The sequence below is a fragment of the Leptomonas pyrrhocoris genome (assembly GCF_001293395.1).
Source record: "Leptomonas pyrrhocoris isolate H10 chromosome Unknown, whole genome shotgun sequence".
In the NCBI taxonomy this organism is placed as follows: Eukaryota; Euglenozoa; class Kinetoplastea; order Trypanosomatida; family Trypanosomatidae; genus Leptomonas; species Leptomonas pyrrhocoris.
The window spans coordinates 479158-500861 of record NW_015438369.1 but is presented as its reverse complement, the minus strand read 5'-3'; the positions used below and the strand labels follow the sequence as shown (position 1 = coordinate 500861).

Sequence of the window (21704 nt, the reverse complement as noted above, 5' to 3'; positions counted from 1 at the left end):
TGTTGCAGCAAGTCCTTGAGGGACGCTCTACATCATTTTTTCCAAAAAACCTGTATACTTCTGATGAGCAGGGTCGACTCCAAACGTTGCTGTATCAAAGTCGCACACGAACACGGAAAGAAGTGCGGCATGACGTAGCGTCTATACGCCCCGGATGGAACAGAGCAGTGGAAAAAAAAAATGAGGCAAAAAAAAAAGAAAAACGACACGGTGGTGCAACGACCCCACACAAACCCAACAAGCCCTGTATAGGACGCTCTATGCGCAGACGTGTCACCTCGGCGGCGGCCGACCACGCTGACTGGCATGGGAGCGTTGCGTGTTAATCGACGACGTGGTATCATCACATGTCATCGTCGTGTTGTGCGACGGCAGCGCGGAAGACACCGGCGCAGGGGTGATGGGCGAACCGGCGCCACGCTGCGGACGGTTGCGCGGCCCACGAGGCGTGCCATTCTGCAGCGTTGTACGACGCGGCCCATTCTGCGCCTGATTAATCTTTGGCGTGAAGGTGCATCCGTGCCGGCGGTAGAGCTGCTCGCGCGACGGCCGTGCCTGGACAGAGGCACGGTACACCCGCTCTCGCACCGGTCCGGTATAAAGGCGGTGCACCTGCCCAGACTGCCGGAGTGAGGTCAGCCGCTGCCCCTCCCGCTCCCGCGCACGCGACTGCGTCAACACGGCGTCCCACGCGGCACGTGCGTACTGGTCGTGTATGTAATCCTCGTGCAGGTGAGCGATGCGACTTGAGGGGGGGAGATGGGGCGTGGCCGGGGTCGTGCGCTGCTGCTGCGATGGCGGCGGTTGTTGCAGGTGTGGAGGTGATGCGGGCTGCGTGGGGCTGCGTGGGTGACCGCTGCGGCGACGGCCACACAGGTAAAGCCCAGGAGGGCCGCAGCCGCCAGCACCGTACGCGGTGGGCGACGTCATCGTCGTCGTGGCCGTCGGCGCGTTGGAGGCGCGGAGGGGCGAGAAGAAGACGGTGGGGGAGAGCGGCGCGGCGTTGGCCGTCTCGGCGTAGGCTGTTGGGGGTACAAGGGTGGAGTTCGGCCGGTGCGGGCGAGGTGCGCGTGGCGACCGAGGCGACGAGGAGGACGCGTAGGTGCCGGCGGTGTCCCACGGCGTGTGCAGCGCAGGCGGGGGCGCCGGTTCACGCCAGCGCAGGGGCGGCTGCTCGCCCGCATCGCCATTTCCATCCACCCGATCTGGCGACACGTTGTTGTTGACGGCAGCAACGGCGGCGCGGGCGGAAGAGGAGGGATGCGGGGCGCAGTAGGGGTGCGGCGGCGGCCGGTGCGCGTAGCGGGTTCCCGTGGCTACCGTGGTTCGCCACGGCTCGTAGGCCACCGTGGGACTGCTGGGGTGGTGCGCCGGCAGGGCGTCGTGGTCCGCGAAGACGCCATCATGCATCTCCTCTTCTTGCGCATCGTCCTTCGCTCCATTTTCTCCCTCACCGATCGCCGCCTCCCCTGCGTGATCGCGACGGCCTGCATTGGAAGCGGACGGCCCTCCACCAGCAGCAGCCATCGAACGGGCAGACGTCGGAAACGGAAAACGCTCCCGCCAACGCTCACCACGGCCGCGGCCGTCGGCGCCGGTGTTGCCGCGATGGATGGTCTGCAGGCGGCGGAGCAGCTCCTCCTCCCACCGCCGCTCCTCCTCCTCCTCGTCGGCCGCCGCGTCCTCATCCACGTCCTCCGCCCCTGTGCTGTACTGGGGTGCACTCAACGACTGTATTATGGTGTTGTTGACATTGTTGTTGTACCCCGTGAGGTTCGCACCCTCAACCGTCTCCCCAGCCGCCCCTTGGGCCGCCGCCAGTGTGCCGAGGCGGCTGTGCTGGGCGGCGGCGAGGAGGAAGAGGTCAACGGTGGTGCCGGTCGAGGGCCGTCGCACGCGGGCCCGCAGCGGCGGCACCTGCGTTAAATTCGGCGGCGGTGACCGCGGCGGAGAGGGGTCCATCACTACAACGGCTGCTGCTGCTGCAGTGGGCGTCATCTGCGGAGGAGTCGCCTCTGTCGGGGGATTCAGTGGGTGCTGGGGTGTGTTGGGCGCCCGGGCGCTCGTCGACGTCGTGGCCACGCTCTTGTTCGACTGGTTGTTGCTGCTGCTGTTGCTGCTGCTGCTTTTTGCGGCTTTTCCCGACGAAGCCGGTGCGGCGGCGGTGCCGTTGTCTTCTGCTGCGGTAAGCAGCTTGCCCTCCTCGTTTTCTGCTCTTTCCGAGTGGTGCAGTGGCTGCCGTGGGGGTGGGGCGGGGGGCGGCACGGCGGGTGTCTTACCGCCGGCATTTTGCTTTGTCTCCTCATCCACCGGTGCCGTCTCGGCCGCTGTGATGTGAAGCGAGAGTGTGTGCGGTGCAAACGTGTTCGGCGTCCGGTGCGGCGTGGCAGGCTGCTGCAACTTGCTGTTGCTGAAGCTGTTCCAGTTGCTGTCGCTCTGCGTGCGCCGGCTGTCCCTCGCCGTCACCCACGCCTGCCCTGCCGCGTCGATGGGCGTTTTTGCGGTGAAGGGCAGGGCGAACAGCGAGGACTGCGTGTCGAAGGTGCCCATCTCCGGCTGCGAGCCGGACGACTGCAGGATGGCGGAGTGCATCTGCGACACCTGTGTCTGCTGCTGCATCAAGATGCGCTGCATCTGCAGTAATTGGTCCTCCAGCTGCGCCATGCGCTCCATCGCCGCCCCCAGCGCCACGGGGCGCTCCGCCGCCGTCGCAGCAGTCGCCGCAGCCTCCACAGCTCCCCTCTCCTCCTTCAGTGGATTGTGATGGAGGTGGCTGCTGGACGTGGTATTTGATGTGGTCGGACTCCCGCGTGGAGGCGTCTCGCTTGGTGAAAACGACGACTGCACCGTCGCCCGCGGGATGCGACGCTGTCGCAGCCGGTGTCGGCTGTCGTGGCGGTCGTGCTTGGAGGAGTACGAGGACAAGGAGGAGACGGTGCCAAGCCGAGACTTCGACGAGGGGGAGGAATGAAGCGACTCCGCGCGGTCCACAAGTGGGGGGCCGCCCCGCGACGGGCGAGCGAAGCTGTTCAGCTCTGGCTTTGACGGGGAGCGCTGGAAGACCGGCAGCGGGAGCATCGACTGCGGCTGCAACGCGCTCTTCGACAAGGACGCTGATGGCCGCCGTGCCGTGGAGTGCGGCGGAGGGTGTGGACTTGCGGTGGGGGCTTTGGCTTTGTTGTGATAGCGTTGTTTCTTGACCTCCGCTACGTCCTCGTTCTTTTCGCCTGGTGCCTCACTGCCGCTGCCGCTGGACGACTCCGACTGGGATGCGTCACCCTCCCCATTCTCAGACCCCGCATTGAAGCTTGGGTCTGAACGCATGGTACACGGCCGCGCCCTCCGTTGCGCTTCTCGATGCGACGCCGTCGCTTCTTTCCCTCCCATTTGTTTCCCGCCTTCTGAAGCGCTCGTCACCTCCGCAGCGTCATGCGAGTTGCTGGCGCTCCGTTCGCGCCGTAACGTCCATTTTGGACGCTTCTCCGGTTGACGACGGTCCCCGCTGTCCGGATTGCTGCCCTGACCCCCACCACCGCCGTTGCTATCGCCGTCATTTCTGCTGCTCCTACTACTGGTACTGCGTGACGAGGAGGTGGAGGAGGACCCGACGCTCTCAACATCTAGAATACTCAGTTGCGGCGATGAGGGGGGTTGGATCGCACCCGTGTCCGTCGGCAACAGGGCGAAATCGTCCGTGTCACTGCCACTACCCGCAGGAAACTCGGGGAAGTGAAGACGGCCGCGCTGCGACGAGGCGCGGCTGCTGAGGTTGCTTCTGTGCGCCGAGGTCTGTGCGTTGGGCCCGTTAAACTTTGTGATTTTCATCGACCGTGACCCCTCCCGCTCCTCTTCCTCCTCGCCCTCACCCATCGATAGCGGGTTCGATTTGGTCACGGTGGCGGTGACGGCAGAGGCGGTGCGTTCCTGCATGGCCGAGGAGCGATTTGACGACGGCGGCACCGTGGACGAGAAGTGAGACACACCAACCTTCGTTCGTTCAGCTGGCTGCGACACACGGCCGGCGACTACGTGCGTCGGACTTTGCGTGTTCGGCGCGCCGCCGCTCGCCTCGTCGCACCCTGCCGCCGCGGCAGCAGCAGCGAGAAACGGCGGTGCGTCAACGTCGTCGAGCAGCATCTGCCGCTGCATATCGGCGTTGACATGCAAGCGCCCCATCTCCCGCTCACCCTGCGGCGTGCCGGGCACGGCAGAGGCGGTGGGGGAATGAAAGTCGTTTGCTGCTGCTGTCGTCGTGGTGCGTCCCACCTCACTTGGGTGACGATGGACGCCCCCCACAAAATCCGTCGTCGCGGGAACGTTCACGGGACTGGAGATGGCCGCCGTCGCCATCGTGGCGTTCGTGCCGTGATGGGACGACGCTGCTCGCTGCGCCGTGTTAGACGAGGGCGGCCCCTGCGCGGGATACACCGGGTAGTGCTGCGCCGCCGGCAGCTCCATCACGTTGGCAAAGGTAGGGAAAGCCGAGCAGATGTGCTCCGGGTGTGTGACGCTGAGCAGCTCCGCTGGGTTCGCCATGTTTAAGAATATGTTTCCCAGGCGATGCACCTGCGCGCTCGACGTGGAGGCCGTCTCTTGCGTGTCCGCCGTGGTGCCGGCAGTGAGCACAGGTGCGCTTGTACTTGCCGGCGACGACGGCCGCCCTGCCCCCTTCGAATTGGACCTCCACAGCGGTGCCGGTATCTGCAGTGGTCCTTCTCCGACGGTAGCGGGTGTGGCGGCGGCGGTGGTCGAGGCTGAGGCGGTCTGCTCCACTCTACACCAGTGCTCTGCTTGCATTCGCACCGCCTTGTCCAGCGCTTCGGAGTGGCGAGCAGCCTGCGGGGTGATGAGCACCAGGCCCCACGCTGCGGTGTTGAACTCAACGGAGGCCGGCGGTGCGCCGTGGGGGTCCGGCGACTGCCGCTGCATTGGCGCGTGTGGGAGGGGGTATTGGACCGCGCTGGACGACGCAGTGGGCGGACTTAGCGGTGGTGGGGACTTTCCAGCGTCCTCCGCCACTCCCGCCGCGTCGGTTGCGCTCCTTCTTGTTGGCCAACCATCGTTGTGGTCGCCGCCGCCGCTAGGACCCCCGACGAGTGCGGAATGCGGCTGAGTGGCAGCCGCCACTGCCTCTGCGTCCTCCGCGTCACCGCTCTCGTTCCGTGCACCTATTGTGTTACCATGACGGCTGCTCGCGTCGACAGCGGCGTTCTTGCCCACCTCCGCATCCTCCTCCTGCTGCTGCTGCTGCTGTGATGCCCCACCCGCAGCACGGGCGGAGGGGGCTTGCGAGCCGTGTGGCGGGACCTGCCTCGTGAAGCCGGCCTGCGCGCTCGTCATGGACACGCACTCGTACTGAATGACATTCGACCGGGTGTAAATGGAGCAGAACGGATTCACCCGCTCCTGCGGCTCCTTCGCGTTTTTCCGCTGCCGCGCTGCTCTGTCTCGCTCGTGGCGATCCGCGTGCGGGGAGACGCCATCCGGTTCGTGGTAGTCTAACACGGCCGCCACCAGCGGCGCGGCGGTGGTGCGGATGGTGGGGGGGAAGGCGTCCGCCCCCCTCACGTAATAGCTGGCTGCCGACGCCCACGCACTCGGCAACGTGACCATCAGCTGCGGCGGCAGGGCCAGGCTCAGCACGGAGGAGGTCAGCACGAGGGAGGCTTGGTTCGACGCGACAATGTGGTACACCCCACCATTCGGTGCCATCAGCACAGGAAGACAGCCCAGCTGGTGTAGGCTTTGCTGCAGCGTCAGCATGGCGGCGGTGGACAAGGTGCTGAGCCGCCGGCTGGTCGCGGAGCGCTCTCCGTTGAGGCCGAGTCCCACGGCCGAGGCGTCCTCGTCGTCCTCTTTGTTGTCCATCTCGGTGAGCGCCTCAAAGGAGAGGAAGAGCTCTGTGCATGTCCGTTCCCCGACGAAGGACTGCCGCGCATTCGATACTGAGCCAACGTCCGTCTTCTTGGAACTACTTAGCGGTGAAGGGACCCCCGTAGCACTATTTTTTACAGCGCGTTCGGCGGCGTGTAGGCGTCGCTTATCACCCAGGTACTCGCCGAAGACCTCACGCGCCATCACGTAGGAGCTCAGCAGGCCAGCAATGACACGCCGCACCGGCAGCGGCAGCGGCGAGAACCCGCTCCCCGCGCACGAGGTGGGGGTCGGGAACGGCCGTGGGTCGTCCGCCGCCGACGCGGAGGACATCGTCGTCGCGGCACTGAGGACAGCGCGCCCCGGCCCGCTCAGCAGCGACGACGACGCGGCCCGCGCGGCGACCCCTGTTGATGCCAACGCCCTCACCGAGCTGCACGACGCGTGGGGTGTAGCATCCGACAGCCGCGGCGCACCATCATCGTCCACCCCGTCCTCTGCCCTTTCAAGCTTGGCCATCGCCACGTGCGTGAGACTCCGCCGCATCTCCGACTCGTCCGGCTCCGCGGCCACTCGACGCGTGACGGAAGAACCGGAAAGAGAAACGGTGAGAGGGTTGTTATTGCCGCTGCTACCGACTAGGTCAAGTGCGTTGGGTACTTTGAGGTCCGCACCACCGCCGGTCTGCACCGCAACTGGAGGAAAGCCGCTAAGCGACTGCATGGCGCCGTTGCTGCGATCGGCGTGACTGCCGTTGAAGGAGGCGTTCTCCTCCTTATCGTGGGTGCCCACCACGTTGCCGTCTTTCGCGTTCGCCGTCGCGGGGGGAAGCGAGCGGCGCGGCAGCCCAATTGCGCACGTGAACTCGCACTCCGCCACGACCGCCACGGCGTGGTCGCACAGGACGAGGGACTGCGAGGAGGTCGGGAGGGCCGCGGCCGACGCGCCGATGTGCAGCAGCCACAAGCACAGCAGACTCTCCAGGTCGGCGTGCAGGGCGTGCTGCAGCAGCGGGCTGCCAACAGAAGACAAGATGGAGTCTCGGGCGGGGCTGGTCGTGCCGGCTGCGTCCGTCACCGGGCGAAGGGCACCGAGAGAGTGTAGGTGCTCCACCAGCATCAAACCCGCCGCACGACGCGGCAACGTGAAACGGGTGGTGAAGCCGCAGCCGATCATCTGCGCCTCGGCGGAGCAGCTCAGCGAGACGCAGACACCGCTGACGGAAGCCTCCACGCCGGTGTTCTGCAGGCTGACGGTGCCGTAATCCGTCGCCACCACCCCTGCAATGCCGCAGCGCTCAATCACGGAGGAGTCCACTGTGGCACGTCCGTGATTGGACACGAACACGCCCACCCCCATCACTTGCCTGATGTTCGTGTACTGTATCGTCGCCTCTGCCGTGTCGCGAACTTCAATGGCGGCCCACGTGATGGAAGGGCCGTCAAACGAGCAGTCTGTCACGCTGCTGTGGCTGTTGTCGCGGCACACCAGTGAGGCACCCGCGCAACCGCCGTAGAGGTCGCACTGGTTCAGCACACAGTAGCTGCCGCCGTGCACGTCCAGCACACTCGTCGCCGCGCTGTCGGTGATGCCGGCCATCGTGCCCAGCGTCGACGCCGCCGCGTTCAACGGTGCAGCCGCGCGTGATCCTTTACTCGTGTTCGTATTACTATTGGCGTTGCCCTTCGGCGGCTCCGCGAGGGCGGGAGGGCCCGACACGTTGCTGGCGAGCGAGCTGCGCTGCCGCATGCTCATCATGCGCATCGTGGTGGGCAGCGCAAAGCCCGTGTTTGGGCCAAACACACCACTATTACTCTCCGCCTCGTTCTTCAAAGGCGAGGTCCACTCCAGCGGTTTGCTGTCGGTGAGGCTCGGCTTATTTCCACTCCCGCCATGGTCCTCGGATGACAAGAGAGACGCATGATCCACCGCGCTTGCCACAGGAGCCGCCCATCCACTTAACTGACCCGGGTCGTCCGAGCTGTCCACGCAGGCATTATTCACGTCCTCCGTCACTAGCTGCATTAGATCACCCGCAGGGACTGATGTGGGGCACGCATGCTGCCGTGTTGCACCGCTGTCGGTCTTCGCACTGACGCCTGTGTCGGACGTCAGCGGGTTGGAGACGAACTGCTGACACAGCTGCGAGGTGCTGCGGTGGCCGAAGCAACAGTTCACGAACTGCACGGTGCCGCTGCCCGTTACCGAAACGTGCGCGGCGAAGACGACGTCCACAAACGAAATGGCCGCCTCCGCGATGATCTCCAGCGGATCGATAAAGATGACCGTCTCGGCCAGCGTGGAGGAGGAGGGGTGGGAGCGGCGGGGGGAGGAGGGGGCCTTGCTGACTCGCCTAGCCGCAGATTGGGCATGCACGTTGGCCAGCGGCGACAGCGGCGGAGAGGCGGACGGCGGCGCTGCCCTTGGCCCACCCGTGGCGCCCGTTGCTGCGGTGGCGGTAAGAAAGGCGGAGGAGTCCTGTTGCGCCGGTAGTGGGGGACTCAGCGGGCTACCCAGGGCTGCGAAGAAGCCCCGCATGGAGTGCAACGAAGTCTGCAGAAGAGAAGATGAGGAAGAGGGCTGCGGTTGTGCTCGCTGGCGCGCGCATGACGACGAGGACGGCTGCGAAGACGGCGAGCCAGTTCGCACCAGCGGCGGCACCCCCGACACCAGAGGTGTGCTACCGTCGGTGTGGATGCAGTTCGACGGCGGTGGTGGCGATCCAAACTCCGTGGCGCAGCTGATGAGGCACGGCGCGGTGTTGTGAATAACCCGCACCCGGCGATACGCGCCGAAGAGGTCACACGAGCTCGGTTCCGCTGCGGCGCACGAGTTCTCAGCGTGCTGGGCTGACTCTGCTCCCGCCTCTTCTCGCACAACGTCGACAGCTGTCTTATCTCTAGGATAGGGTAAACTAGACGTGCAGCTGTGCGGTGGCAGCGTGGCAGACGCCGTTCCACCGGCGTCGGTGGAGCCGGAATACAACGCCCCATTGATGCCGCTCGCGGCAGCCGCAGCAGCAGCGGTGTGGAGAGACAGCGGCAACGGCGTGTGGAAGCCGGTGGTGGAGTGCAGGACGAAGCATCGTGGCGTCGTGATGTTCGCCAAGTCGCACTCTGCCGTCGCGGGCGTAACGTGGACGACTTCCCAGTTGTCTGAGCTGTCTTCTGCGACCGTTGCCGCCGTCGCCGACGCTGCTGCTGCCGCTGCTGCTGCTGTGTGATCGCTCTCCCTTGCCTCCGTTTGCATCGAGGAGGGGAGAGGAGACAAAGAAGACAAACGAAGACAAAAAAGAAAACTAGGAAAAAGAGGTACACGCACCCACACAAACACACAAAGACGGACAAAAAATAAAACAGAGAAAGTGCAGAAGCGAGAAATACTTCCAGAAAACTTCAATAAATATGGAAAGAGAATTGATTTAGACTATATTAGAGATATATATATATATATATGTGTATATATATATATATATGTATATATATTAAAAGTTAATAATAATAATACACAGTAAAATGCCCAACTGGTATTTGATGCCCACCGGGCCAGCTCACACCTACGTGTGCTGCAACGCAAAATGATCCTCGAATACTTTGTTTTACGTAGAAAATGTTTAGCAGAATCACACGCAAAGAAAGAAAACACAAGAAGAGAAAAAAAAACGCGTGGCACCAATGTGCACAACGCCGCAGTACGTCTTCTTTTCAAATTGTCGCTATCTGACTATATGTGTTTCTCTTCGTACTTGCACAACTCTTGTTCCTTCCCTTTAACTTCCACATGCGCACACGCTATTTTCTTTCGTATTGATCCGTCCTCGTCGCTTGTGTCGTCGCTGCTCTTTTTTTCTTGTGTGTCACACGAGATGGAACAGAAAACGGGCGCGGAGAAGACCCCGACGATTGTTGAAGGCACCTTCCTTCCTTTTTATCTTCTTCAACAACGCTGCTCACAGCCCAAAACGTCTAAAGAAAATAAAAACAAATGCTAAACTGATTTCGCTAAAACAAAAAAAAGGTCAAATAAGAGAAGGTTAAACGATGTTTACTGATGATAGCTTTCGCGAAAAATAAAAATAAAAAACTTACTCAACGGCGAAGGCAGAAGAAGAAGAAAAGGAAAAAAAATAGAGAAGAATCCAGCTTAGTAATTTGTATCTGAAAGAGAAAGTCGATGGGAGAGAATTGGATGTGTAAAAAGAACGAGACTTAACAAAAAAAAAAGAAAAAGGAAACAAATGAAACGTGAAAGCTTCCAGGGTGATTGCAAGCTGTAGAAAAGGAAAAAGAGAGAGAAAGGAGAACATAACAAAAGTGTGTGTGAGATTACGGTTATAGAAATAAGTGGCGATGGAGGACCAAATGGTATGCGAGAAAAAATATAAGAGACGCTTCAAAGCCGCTGCCCAGATCTTTCCTTCCTTTTCCTTTTTTGAGAATTAAAAATAATAATCTTTATTTAACCAGAAAGAGTTAACGATTTATTAAAAGAGAATTTTTGTGGAAAACGGACAACGCGGAGAGCGAGGGCTAATCACGGCGTTTCCTTCCTTCTTTCTTTGTTTTGTCTGTGTGTCTGTGTGTGTGTGTGTTGTTTTCCTTTGGTTCTTAAATGGAGTTCAAGGGAAATAAAATAAAAAAGAGAGAAGAAAACAAACGAAAAAAAAAAGAAAAGATAAATACAGAAAAAAAACGCAGAAAAAAGAGCTGCGCTAGAATGCTACTCGTATTCCCGGTGTGTAGGTATTTTCCGTGAGGATCCTTTCACTCTAGAGCAGATCGCCCGCATCTACCGTCTTCGTTCAAAGCCAAGGGAGTTATGTGGTTGCTATGCGATTCAGTAAATGGCATGTGCGATACGCAGTAACAAAAAGAAAAATCTATACATAAAGAAAAAGCAAGAGCGAAGAAAGAAAAGAAAAATAGCACGAAGAAGACAACAAAAACGTCCCTCGCTCCCAAAAACGATAAAACAAGAACTTTTTTCAAGGCTGACACACACGAACAGAAAATAACTTGCGAGTCCGTTTTCTCTTTTCTTCTGCGAAGGAAATCAGCAGTGGACCTTGTGGCGCTTAGACTGCACGGAACAGGAAATTACGATGCTTTGTGATTTTCCTTGTTAGATGATAGAACACAAGTAGCGCGCCAAGGACTTTAAGGAAGCTTGGCACTGGCTTTTCTCCTTTTTTCTTCTTCAATTTTTTTATAGATAATGTACGGAAGAAACGGCCAGAAGGAGAACTGGAAACACAAAGTTGTATGCAAAACTTTTTGTGTGTTGGGGAAAATAAAAGGGAGGAAACGATTTATAATAACAAAGTCGCAGATATCGAACTAAATTCGCAAACAAAGTTTTTTGTTTTCTAAGCGGAATATCAAAAAAATACAACGTATTTTGTGTGTGTGTGTGTGTTCGCTACGTTCCCTTAAGAGGCGGATTTGAGAATTCAGACCAAAGGCGACGACGGTGCAACGTAGAGCAAATGTAAAAAGAAAAAAGAAGAAAAGGCGGTCACCGCTCAGTTTCCTGCAGTTACTCTGTCAAATCTGTTTTGTGTGAAAACAAAAAAAGCGGGAGAAAATATGCCTCAGCACCAGCGAAGGAGCAATGAGCGCAAAACAACAGAATTCTATATATATAGGTATATATATGTATATATACCTATTTGCCTCTCTTCGGCGAGAGAGAGGGAGTAAAGAAATCAAAGGAATCACTTTACAACACAGCACTACATAGAGTAACTTATGAAAGGAACCGCTTCCTGGGACCGTTTTTTTTTTTTCCCATGTACACGTGCGCGCATACGAAGCGATGTCTTGCGCACCCGTAATGCTAAAAAAACAAATAAAGAGGGTCGCAGTGCTGCATGGAGATGAACGAGTTTTGGACGAGAGACAAAGAAAGAAAGAAAGTGCGCGAGAGGAATCGGTGGAGATGTGGCAGAAGGAAAAGAAGCAGAGCGAGGGGAGAAAGAAGATGAGAGGATAAATGACGGACAGCAGCTGCTTCAGAAGCGTGGAAAGGGCTCATGATAATAATAATAATACGGAAGCTTCATCAGTGCGAAAAGTCCGCGAAAAGACGAAACGTACAACATCTAAAAAAAGGCGACGAGTGAACGCACAGCATTCAAGTGCTGCCCTCCTCTTCACAAAGCGCGCCCAGTGCGTGTTCTCCACTTGCGTGACGATAGCGCTTCGTATTCAAGATGGAATGAACTTGTTATTATTATTTTCATTATTCAAAGCTGGAGGTATGTGAAGAAGAAAAAAAAGAAAGAATAGCCTTCGAGCATTCTGTCAACAGGTTCGGGTACGGACCCCACACACACACACTCACTCACGAGTGTGCCGCCGCTGCAAGAGAGGAATGGGAAGGAGGAGGAAACAGCGCCGCCCGCGTGTCCACCCGTCGTTCCGCCACCAGAGCAGCCATTTCCACCAAGTCCTTCGCGCTGTACACTGCGTCGCACGGAGGCACGAAGCCCCACTGCAGCCGCCAGCTCGCACTGCCCTCCGCCGTGCTGACTTCTTGCCGACCGGGGTGCTGCAGATGTCGCAGCTCTCGGCTCACGTCTGTTCGGTCTGCAGCGCTCCCAATAGCTGGCACGGTGGCAGTGGCTGCCGCTGCCACTGCAGCAGAAGAAAACAGAGATTCCATGAAGTCGCTTACGTTTTCTGTTGACTGCGCCGCACGCTGCGTGTCCTCCCCGCTGCCGCTGCTGTTCTCCACAGTCGAGCGTAGAAACTCCGGGGGTGGGGGTGTCCGCAGGGACGCCGGCCGCGGAGGCGGATGCACACCGGCGGGTCGGTACACCCCCTCCGCCGCAGAAGCGTAGCACAATGTCAGCTCCTCGCCTGCCTTAATGTCGCGCATCGCGAAGAGGTGCACGTAGGGCTGGTAGAGCAACTCCTCCGGCACCCCCGCCAGCAAGTTGTCCATCACGTCAAGCCCACACACGGTTTCCTCGGTCGCCATGGTGTAGTAGCAGTTCGGTATGGGGCTGTGGTTGAGCTTGTCCAGCATGGGCAGCAAACTGCTGCTGCCGGCGCGGTGGGAAAGAACGAGACTGACCCACCACGCGTACTCCGCCTTCGACAGGCGGGCACGGAGGTAGTCGCTGAGCGGTTCGCCGGACATGTCATCGTGGAAGAAGGAAAGAAGGGAGATGGCAGGGCTGTCGGAGGCAGATGCCTCACGATTGGAGTCGCTCTCGTCTTGTCCTCTGTTCTCGGCAAGCCCCCGTAGTAGTGGTGGCGGTGGCCCACTGGAGAGATGGCTTCCGGCCTCACCCCCACTCGCTGCGGCAGCCTCCCGCGAAAACTCCTTCTGCAGGTCCGCCGGTGTCAGAAAGGGTAGATTCCGACAGGGCACCACGCTATCGCACAGGTAGGACGCATACCCGTGGTGGGCGGTCCCACCTGTCGCCGCCGCATCCACCAGCTGCGCCACCAGCTCCTCCACCTGCATAAAGTAGCCAAGCAGCGGATCCGACGCCGGTGGTGGATTGGCGAAGAGAACGGCCTCGGTCGGGATGCTCAGGAGGAACATCCCGGCCGGGATGGGCTGCGTGGCGTACCACCGACTGCACTCTTCGTAGGAAGTCGGCCGTCGTCGCTGCTGCTGCTGCTCTACTGCTGCGGGAGGAGGCAAGGACGTTTCCCGGGCCTGGGTGCTCACGTACGGGGGAGGAGCGAGCAGCAGCAGCGGCGACACGAGCAGCTTCAAGTCGCGGATTGCGGACTGGACGACGGCGACATCTTGACCTCTCGGACGCAGCCATAGCGTGGACGTGGAAGGTTGTTTTTGCTGCTGTGGGGTGGCAAAGGTGGAGGAGAGAGGCGGAGTCCACCCGCGCACCGGTGTCCATGGCAGCTCGACCGGTTCGTGTGTGCGCACGGTGGCGCTGCGGGGCGTCTCCTCCTCCACCACGCCCCACCGCCGCCGCATCTTTTGCCCGAGTGAGCGGCGCCATCGACGGAGCCACTGCTCCCCCATTCCGAGCTCTTGACAGAAAAAATGCACGACGACGTCGCCCTCCTCCTTGTTCTGCGGATCGGACGGGAAGGCAAGCTTCGCAGGCGCGGCGGGGGGGGAGGAGAGAGAAGGAGAGGAGGGGGCGATGGACAGCCCATTCTCACGCGGTGCTGCGTACAGGCGCTGCAAGACCGGCAGGGAGCGATGGATGTGTTGCAGCAGCAAGGAACTCCTGCGGCTCACGGACCGCCGCATTCTTGCTGGCTCTGGCGACGGCGGATCTACTGAATTGATAGTTGAGAAACAGCAAAATAATGATCAAACTGTATTGCCAATAATAATAATAATAAATGTTTGTTGTAGGGAGAAAAGGTGGTTTTTCAAAAATAGCAGGAGTTCAAAAGGCAAAGTACTGGGGAGTGCCGAGATGCGGGTATGGGTTCTCCACCATCGTACCCCTCCGCAATTGAACGCCGACAAAAAAAGAAGCGGTGCGACATGATGGCCGAAGCAGAGAAAGAAGTCGTGAAGACCGTAACAGCCGAAGCAGCGAGCATTGGCTACACAAGAACACAGACGTGTGCTGGTCGCGTCAGCAAGCGGGGCGTGTTCTTTTCGTCATCGTCAACCGTTTTCCGGTCCATCCGTTTCTTCGACGAAGTGAAGAAGCAATAGAAATTCAAAAGGATTTTGGCGAGGACCTGAGGAGAAAAAAGTCGGGCACATGTTGTCTCCTCATTTGCTCGTCACACCTGGTTTCTTTTCATGTTGACGTTACCAGTTCTTTTTCCCTTCTTTTCTTCTCTTCTTCGTCTGCGCTCGAGAGCGCCTAGAGGGTTTATTGCTGGGTAATGCGCCAGCTTTTCCTTTTCGTGGCGAGTTGCCGCGAGCGAGATCGGTGTCGATCCCCGCGTAATTGCTCAATGAATCTTTGTTGAAGCCACGCCAGACACGCTTCCAAACCTACACAGGAAGGCACAATGAAACACAAAATATTTAAATAAATAAAAATGCTATCGCATGTACACACGCACACACACACACACACAAACTCGCCTGAAACTCTTTTTTACACGCAACACGTTAAGAGCTGTCGTGACCGTCGTGTCACACGAAAGAAATGCGCTGCTGTACATGGATACACGTGCTGATGCCACTGTGCTTGTGCGTCCTGCTTTTATTATTTTTAAGTAAGTGTCAACGGGAGAGTGGAACCGTTTAACGTGAGAAAAATATGCAGAAGGATTTTTAAAAAGAGGAGAACCAGTCACGGGTCTACTTTGTGAAGTGGTGAGGAAAGGGAAAAAAAAGTAACAATAGTAATTCACGCCATCAGAGGCAAGAGATGCACGCGTGTGTCGAATCAACCTGGAAAGGAACACTTGCAACGTTGTACAACAACAGCCGGCAGCAACCCACCATAATGGGCATGCTTTTTACATTTACTTCTGCTTGCCCCGAGAAAAAAAACCCCAGTTATAGACGCTTGTTGTCACACGATGGCATGATGAGCTTCGTGAAGGCGCTGACACGACCCGCCGCGACGCTGTCGTCAAACGTCGCACTCCCCAGCAGTGGTGTGCCGGGCGCGTTCAGCAGCCGCGTCACCCGCTCTGCCAACGACGCATCAGAGAACGCTGGCCACGCACTGTGCTCCTCCGAAGGGGTCGCCGCCGCGAGGGCCGCGACCTCGTCTGCAAAGGCGGACATCGTTGAAGCCGCCAGCACCTGCGCCGCATCACGCTGCAGCTCGCTCAGCTGCGACAGGGCCAGCTGCACCTCACGCTCGCAATGGTGGTGGAAGTGCGAGGAGGTGGTCCGCGCGTCGACACCCTCAGCAATGCCGTTGCAATCACCCTTCTTGACGTAGTCAACGAGAGTCACGCAGACATCGAGGAACGCCGGCTTCACCGCCGCCGTCACCACCGCCAGCACCGTCGCATTCCATAAGACCTTGGTCAAGCAGTCCAGCAGAGCTGTCGCCTCAGCCGAAGCCGACTCTGCGCCAGCATCGTCGCTGTTGCCATTTGTGCTGGTGCCAGTTTGGGTCTTGTGAAGCACCTGCATCACCTCCAGGGCGTAGGCCACCGTCAGCGTCAACGTACGCAGCACGGCAAAAGGGCGGAACGGCGCGTTGTATGTGTGCGACGCATCCGGATCTCGATGGAGCTGCACGCACGCAGCGCCGAAGTCCTCAACAGCCGCCACCTCCCAACTGCAGAGGGCCGTCGCGAGCATCTTGGCGCTGACCACCGGCGGCTGCTTGTGTGGTGGGGAGTCACCATCGTCGCTGCGGTGCACCTGCAATGCGGTCTGCACGAGCTCCCGCGTCTCCACCGCGAGGACCGGCAGCATCACGTTCCGCCAGCCCCAGAAACCGTAGCGGCGCGTCATCATCTCCTGATCCTTGACGTTGCTCTTGCCGCCGTACACCTGCCGTACGCGGGCGTGTGGCGCCGCGGCGAGGTAGCTGCTGCTGGGGGGTACGCTGCTGCGGCTGCCAAGTTGCGTGTTCTGCAGTAGCTGGTACATGCGGAAGGTCGTCTCCTTGAGGGTGAGCGGGACGACCCGGTGGCCGCCGTGGAAACGCACGTTGCGGGGCCAGTGTGGGTGGATGTCCTCCTCTCGCACCGCGCCGTTGGAGAGCGCCGCAGTCGCCGAGGCGGCGTGGAACTGCCACTCTTCGTAGGGCAGCTCCACGAGAAGGCCGCCGTGCGCGGCGCTCGTGCGGGAGCTCTCTTCGTCGCCGTCCCACTGTGCCGCCGTCACGACCGCACTCGCACTCGCACAGTTGCTGTCCTCGTGACCGGCGCTCATGGATGCGTCCGGAGACTGCACTTCGGCCTCGGCCTCAGCGCTACCACCACTGCCCCACGATATCGACCGGCACGCCGCCTCATCGGAGCTGAAGACGAACGAGACTGCCTGCCCTTCCGGCACGTCGACCACAACGGCGTACCACCGCTCGCCGTTGCCTTCCGCCTCCTCCCGCAACGTCGACTCCGGCGTGTACGTCGAGTTCGTCTCGGCCGTCGCGGCCGCCACGTTATTGTTGGCGCTGGCTGTGCTGCTCGGCACCGCAGAGGTCTCGCGCAGATGGTGCAGATTCACGTGCTGCCGCTCATAGCTGCCGGGCTGCGTGGCGGTCAACTCACTCGGCGTCTCCACCTTCCGCTCGTCCTCGTGGTCGTCGTGGTCGTCGTGAACACAAATGATCACGTCCTTTTCCATGTCCGCGGGAGCCGAGGAGGTCCACGCGGTGCCGGCCGGAACCGACGTGCTGGAGGTGCCGAGCGCCGCCGCCACCCACGTTGACTGCGGAAACCGCCGGCCGCGTGTCCTACGCAGAGGGGTGTTGGTGGCCGAGGCAGTGCCTTGCTCTCGCAGCGTCTGGGCGGGCACGTGGACTAGCCGCACGGTGGCCGCCGCTGCCGTTGGCACGTGGTGCTTGAGACGAATAAAGAGCGTCCCGGCGCTTTCTTTTGGGGGAGTCTGGAGAGACAGCGGTGTGGAGATCAGGGACTGCGGTGCCGGCCTGTTCGGTGAGCTGTTGGCCGACTTTGCAAAAGCGGTTGTTTCCCCGTTAAGGGCGGCGGCGGCAGCAGCAGCGGAAGCGGCACCCGCCGAGTCGGCATGGTTGCTGCCCACGCCGATTGGCGACGACAGGTACGTCGTGCCGCCGGTCGTCGTCGCAGAAGCCGACGGTGCTGTCCCGACGGCCCCTACCACGCGGTACAGCACATGGCCCCAGCACCCCCGCCACGGCCCACAAAGCCGATCGCCCTCCGTGTCGTGGTGCGCCAACGACTTGCGTGCACGGCGGCGTGAGGCCGTGCTGCGACGCGATGGGGCCGACTCCGCCGTGTGCACGCTGCCCTCTCCATCCTCGTCGCCGTCGACCTCGCACGGGCGGTGCACGCTCAGCTCCGTCGCGGCAGAAACCGACGAGGCCATTTGCGTCGCGCTGGAAGCAACCGTCGTGGCCGGCGTCGATTTGGTGAAGAACGGTCCGTTGCACAGCAGCACGTAGGAGGGAGCCGCCCTGTCGTCGGCGATGCTAGTCAGGCCTATGCTGTCTTCGCCGGCGGTGTACTCATCGTCGTTGCTGCTGTTGCCGGTGGCGGTGGTGCGGGGGCTGACGCAGTGGCCAGCGCTGCGCCGCGCGGAGGAAGCAGTCAACGCGGCAGCCGCCGTCGCCTCCGGGGCCGTGCTGCCCTCCTCGTCGTACATGTTCACGCGTGCGCGCTGCAGCCCGTTGTGCATCAGATTCTCATTTTGCAGCTCTCGCGCGGTTTCCGCAAACGCGTCCGCGTTGAAGAGGTCGGCCAAGGCGCTCAGCACGTGCCGCAGTGTCAGACTGGCTCGCCAGTGGTTGTTCATCGCGCCGTGCAGGGGTTGCAGCGGCTCAGCTTCTCCGGTGTGCAGAGGAGCGGGGCAGACAGGCCGGGCATCGGGCACGGCGGCGTCGTAGCAGAGAGAGATTAAGTGCGGGATCTTGTCTGCCGCCACGCCGGTGCATCGGTGGTGCGGCAGCTCCACGGTAAGGTGCGCACGCGGAGCCACGAACGGGTAGCCGGCAGGCACCCGCACCCACACGTGTACCGTCTCCCCCATCATCGGCCCGCTCACCGGGACCACCTCCACGTGCAACTGCACCCGCACCTCGTCTGCTTTGAAGGTGCCGCGATCTTTGCGGTACACCTGCGCGTCCGGCCGCACGCGAACACGCGGCACCGGGTGCTTTACGCAGACCTCTGTTAACTCCGTCCACATGCGGCGCATCAGCGGGTCGGACAGGCGCGGCGATTGGCTGTCCTCCGTTTCGTACGTGCTGCTAGGGAACGTGGCGGTCCCCGCAGTGTCGCCCTCGGCCAAACGAAGCATCAGCGCCTTCAATGGACACGCAAAGGGCTGAAGATGGCGCACGGAGAGCTGCCGGCGCACATAATGCAGGCCGGCATCCTCCACCTGCCGGGGCGGCAGCGGCGGTGGCACACGCTCGGTCAGCAACTTCGCTGCAGCAGTTGTCGGCGACGGCGCCGCAGAACCGCTCGGCTTTCTCTTCTCTGCCGCATGCAGCTCGCCGTCTCTGTTGTTCTTGTCCGCACCACCACCACCGCCACGCTGTTGTCGCAGCTCCTCACACGCCGCGTCGAAGTCGGCTTGGGTGAAGTGCATGCCGTAATCCTCGAAGCAGAGCCGCTTTAAGGGGTGTGGCCGGGTCGTCAGCTTCGTCTCCTCCGCAGAGACGATGTCCTGCACTGACATGGTGGGTGGGCACAGTTTTGGGAAGGCCAGAGAGGGCCGCTGGCCCGACGCCTCCTCGCTGGAAGTCTCGGTGGACAAATGCAGAGTGGCATCCGACTCGCCATTCTCGAAGTCGTTGTTGCACTGACCATCGCGGCTCGCCTCGCGTGGGGAGGGCGTACGCGTAGAGGCGTTGCCAGCCGCCGTTGCGTCGCCCGCGTCTTCCTGTTCTGCGAGGGCAGGGACCGTTATTTCGCTGTACTCCTCCACTTTCTTGTTCACGTTCATCTTGTTGAGGTCATCGGGATTCGGCGTGTCGTTGAAGATACTCTTGTGCAGCTCCACTGCCTCCCGGTTGAGAGCCGGCGCGCACGAGCGGTTTGTGCTCTCGGCTGATGCGTCGCCCTTCATCAGCGGCCTCGTGTCCGCTGCATGCGTGCTCGGAGACACGAATGTGTTTGCTGTAGGAAGAGTGGTGGTGTTGTCTGCCTCGGAGGCAGCAACCGCAACCGCAACAGCAGCCGTTGTCTCTCGTGCTTCCACTGGGGTCGTGGGAGAAATGCTGACGAGAGAGCTCATTAATTCGGTCACCACAGCGGCGATACTCGCCTCCATCTTGGCCTCCGCCGCCAACTTCTCGGCGTGCCACAAAGCCCACTTCTCTGCCTCTGCCAGGTCAGCCGTCACATCGGTGCTCTGCCCAGTGGCAATGCGCTGCATCGCACGCACGGCCGCCGCCTCGCCCACGCACGCCGCGGCAGCTTCATCGGACGGTTCACCCTTAAACAGAGTGGCGCAGGCGTATACTCGCATCAACGCCTCCTGCGCATCGGCGGACTTGAGCCGCCGAACCGCGCTCAGAAAGTCGTCGTAGGGGATGGGCGTGAGGCCCTTCTCCGTCGTCTCTGGGTGCAGCATTTGCTTTCCCCGTTTGCTTGTTCTCTCGATGCCTTTTGTACGCGTCAAGAGAGAGGGGGGCTTAAAACGAGAAGAAAAGGGAGAGTCGATGTCCCGCGGCTCCGACGAATCTCAGCAGAAAAAAAAAGACAAAATCCCAGAAAGAAAAGAAGAAGTCCAAACACAACACACCGACGTGAATGCAACGGAGTCTACGTTAACTGCGGAGGGGGGAAGGAGAAATTCAAAAAGCCGATCAATTCAAGAAGAAAAAAAAAGTTGAAAAGAGACGGGAAAGAAAGGAAAAGGTTTGTTGTACGCCTTTCCACGTGAGATCGGTGCGCGCGTGTCGTATTTTTGTTGCTGTTTCAGTGTGAGAAGAATTAGTTTCAATGATCAACGAGCAAAAATAAAAACCAAAGGAGAAGGGAACCGGTGCAGTAAAGGATGTGAAGTACACAAAAGGAATATATAAATAAATAAATGTTTATTTACACTGAGTGTGTCTTTCTTTACAGAACAAAAGGAAACCCAACTACAAAAACAACAAAGAAGGCAGAAAAGGAGAGCGGATAAAGTGAACCCACGCCAGAGAAAAGAAAATAATGGCAGCAGTGAAAAGGGGGAAAGAGAAAACACGAAATTGCGCCAGTTCCTTCCCACTAAGCCCACGCCTTGCAGGCGCAACAAACCCGGTGTAGAATGGAGAACAACGTGCTGGAGAGAGAAATCTTTAAAAAAAAAGGCGGAGCCAATTTGAAAAGTTGCCGATACAAGGCAGCAGGCTACCAAAATGAGAAGGCGATAGTGATTCGAATACTCCTTGTAAGGATGTGCAACGTGGAAGAAACAAAGACAGAAAGTACTTTTCGCACGAGTAAGTTAGACTAAAGAACACATATATAGAAAGAGAAATAGTAGTAGTAGTAGAAGAAGTAATACTCCAAATATATTCAACGCAATCACACTCTACAGAAGCGCCCAACTGGGAAAAAGAAGAAAACAATGAACGAAATGCAAAGCGAAGCCTTTATCAAGAAGAGAGAGAAGTGAATACGTAGTGTTGCGAAGGAGAACGGGAAAACGCCGTTTTTTATGGGGGTAATGGGTGAATTACGCCGATGCTCACAGATCGGAGTTGGTGAATTCTTTCCTCCTCGTTTGATTGTCAGCAGGAACAAACGGGGAGAGAAAGACCACTTCCACAACGCTCTGAAGAAAGAGGGAGGAAGAAAAAAGAAAGCCAAGGCGAAAATGTTGGTTCTGCGACCTCGTCGTGTCCAGCAATAATATTCGCCCTTCTTTATTCTTCTTCTGCCTGTTGTGTGTGTGTGATGAGGAACGCGTAGAGGAAAGTAATCCAAAAAGGGAATACTAATGGCTACCTTCACCCAAAAAAGAGAAGAAGATAATTGCCGTCCCAAAGCCGGCAAGTCAACCAAAGGAGAAGCAGCGTGAGCAATATAATAATAAGTGTAAGAAATAGAAAAGGAGCGCAGCAGTTGGTGGAGGTGTAAGAATCCACGGACCTCAATTCAAAAAATAATAATAATAACAATATAGAGAGAAGTCGTGGCAGCGAAAACCAACCCCTTTTCAGAACAGTCTCCTTATCCTTCTCTTTCTTTCTTCTTTGCTGTTGATCAATTCAATCTTTGCGGGAGGTGTATCCTCTGCTTTCCCCTTCTTTTTTGAGAAATCTGCCT

The 21704-nt window shown here is 59.0% G+C and overlaps 3 protein-coding genes across 3 annotated transcripts; all 3 read right to left on the bottom strand.

The window, feature by feature from the left end:
* Window positions 1–273: 273 nt before the first annotated feature.
* Window positions 274–9123, bottom strand: ABB37_06214 (hypothetical protein; the record flags this gene model as incomplete). Its single annotated transcript, XM_015804479.1, has 1 exon — window positions 274–9123. The coding sequence occupies one exon, from the start codon at window positions 9121–9123 to the stop codon at window positions 274–276; it is 8850 nt and encodes a 2949-aa protein (XP_015657053.1).
* Window positions 9124–12216: 3093 nt separating this feature from the next.
* Window positions 12217–13827, bottom strand: ABB37_06213 (putative mitochondrial hypothetical protein; the record flags this gene model as incomplete). The annotated part of the gene is made up of 1 exon (XM_015804478.1): window positions 12217–13827. One exon carries the CDS (start codon window positions 13825–13827, stop codon window positions 12217–12219), a length of 1611 nt encoding a protein of 536 aa, XP_015657052.1.
* Window positions 13828–15330: 1503 nt separating this feature from the next.
* Window positions 15331–20019, bottom strand: ABB37_06212 (hypothetical protein; the record flags this gene model as incomplete). Its single annotated transcript, XM_015804477.1, has 1 exon — window positions 15331–20019. One exon carries the CDS (start codon window positions 20017–20019, stop codon window positions 15331–15333), a length of 4689 nt encoding a protein of 1562 aa, XP_015657051.1.
* Window positions 20020–21704: the final 1685 nt, after the last annotated feature.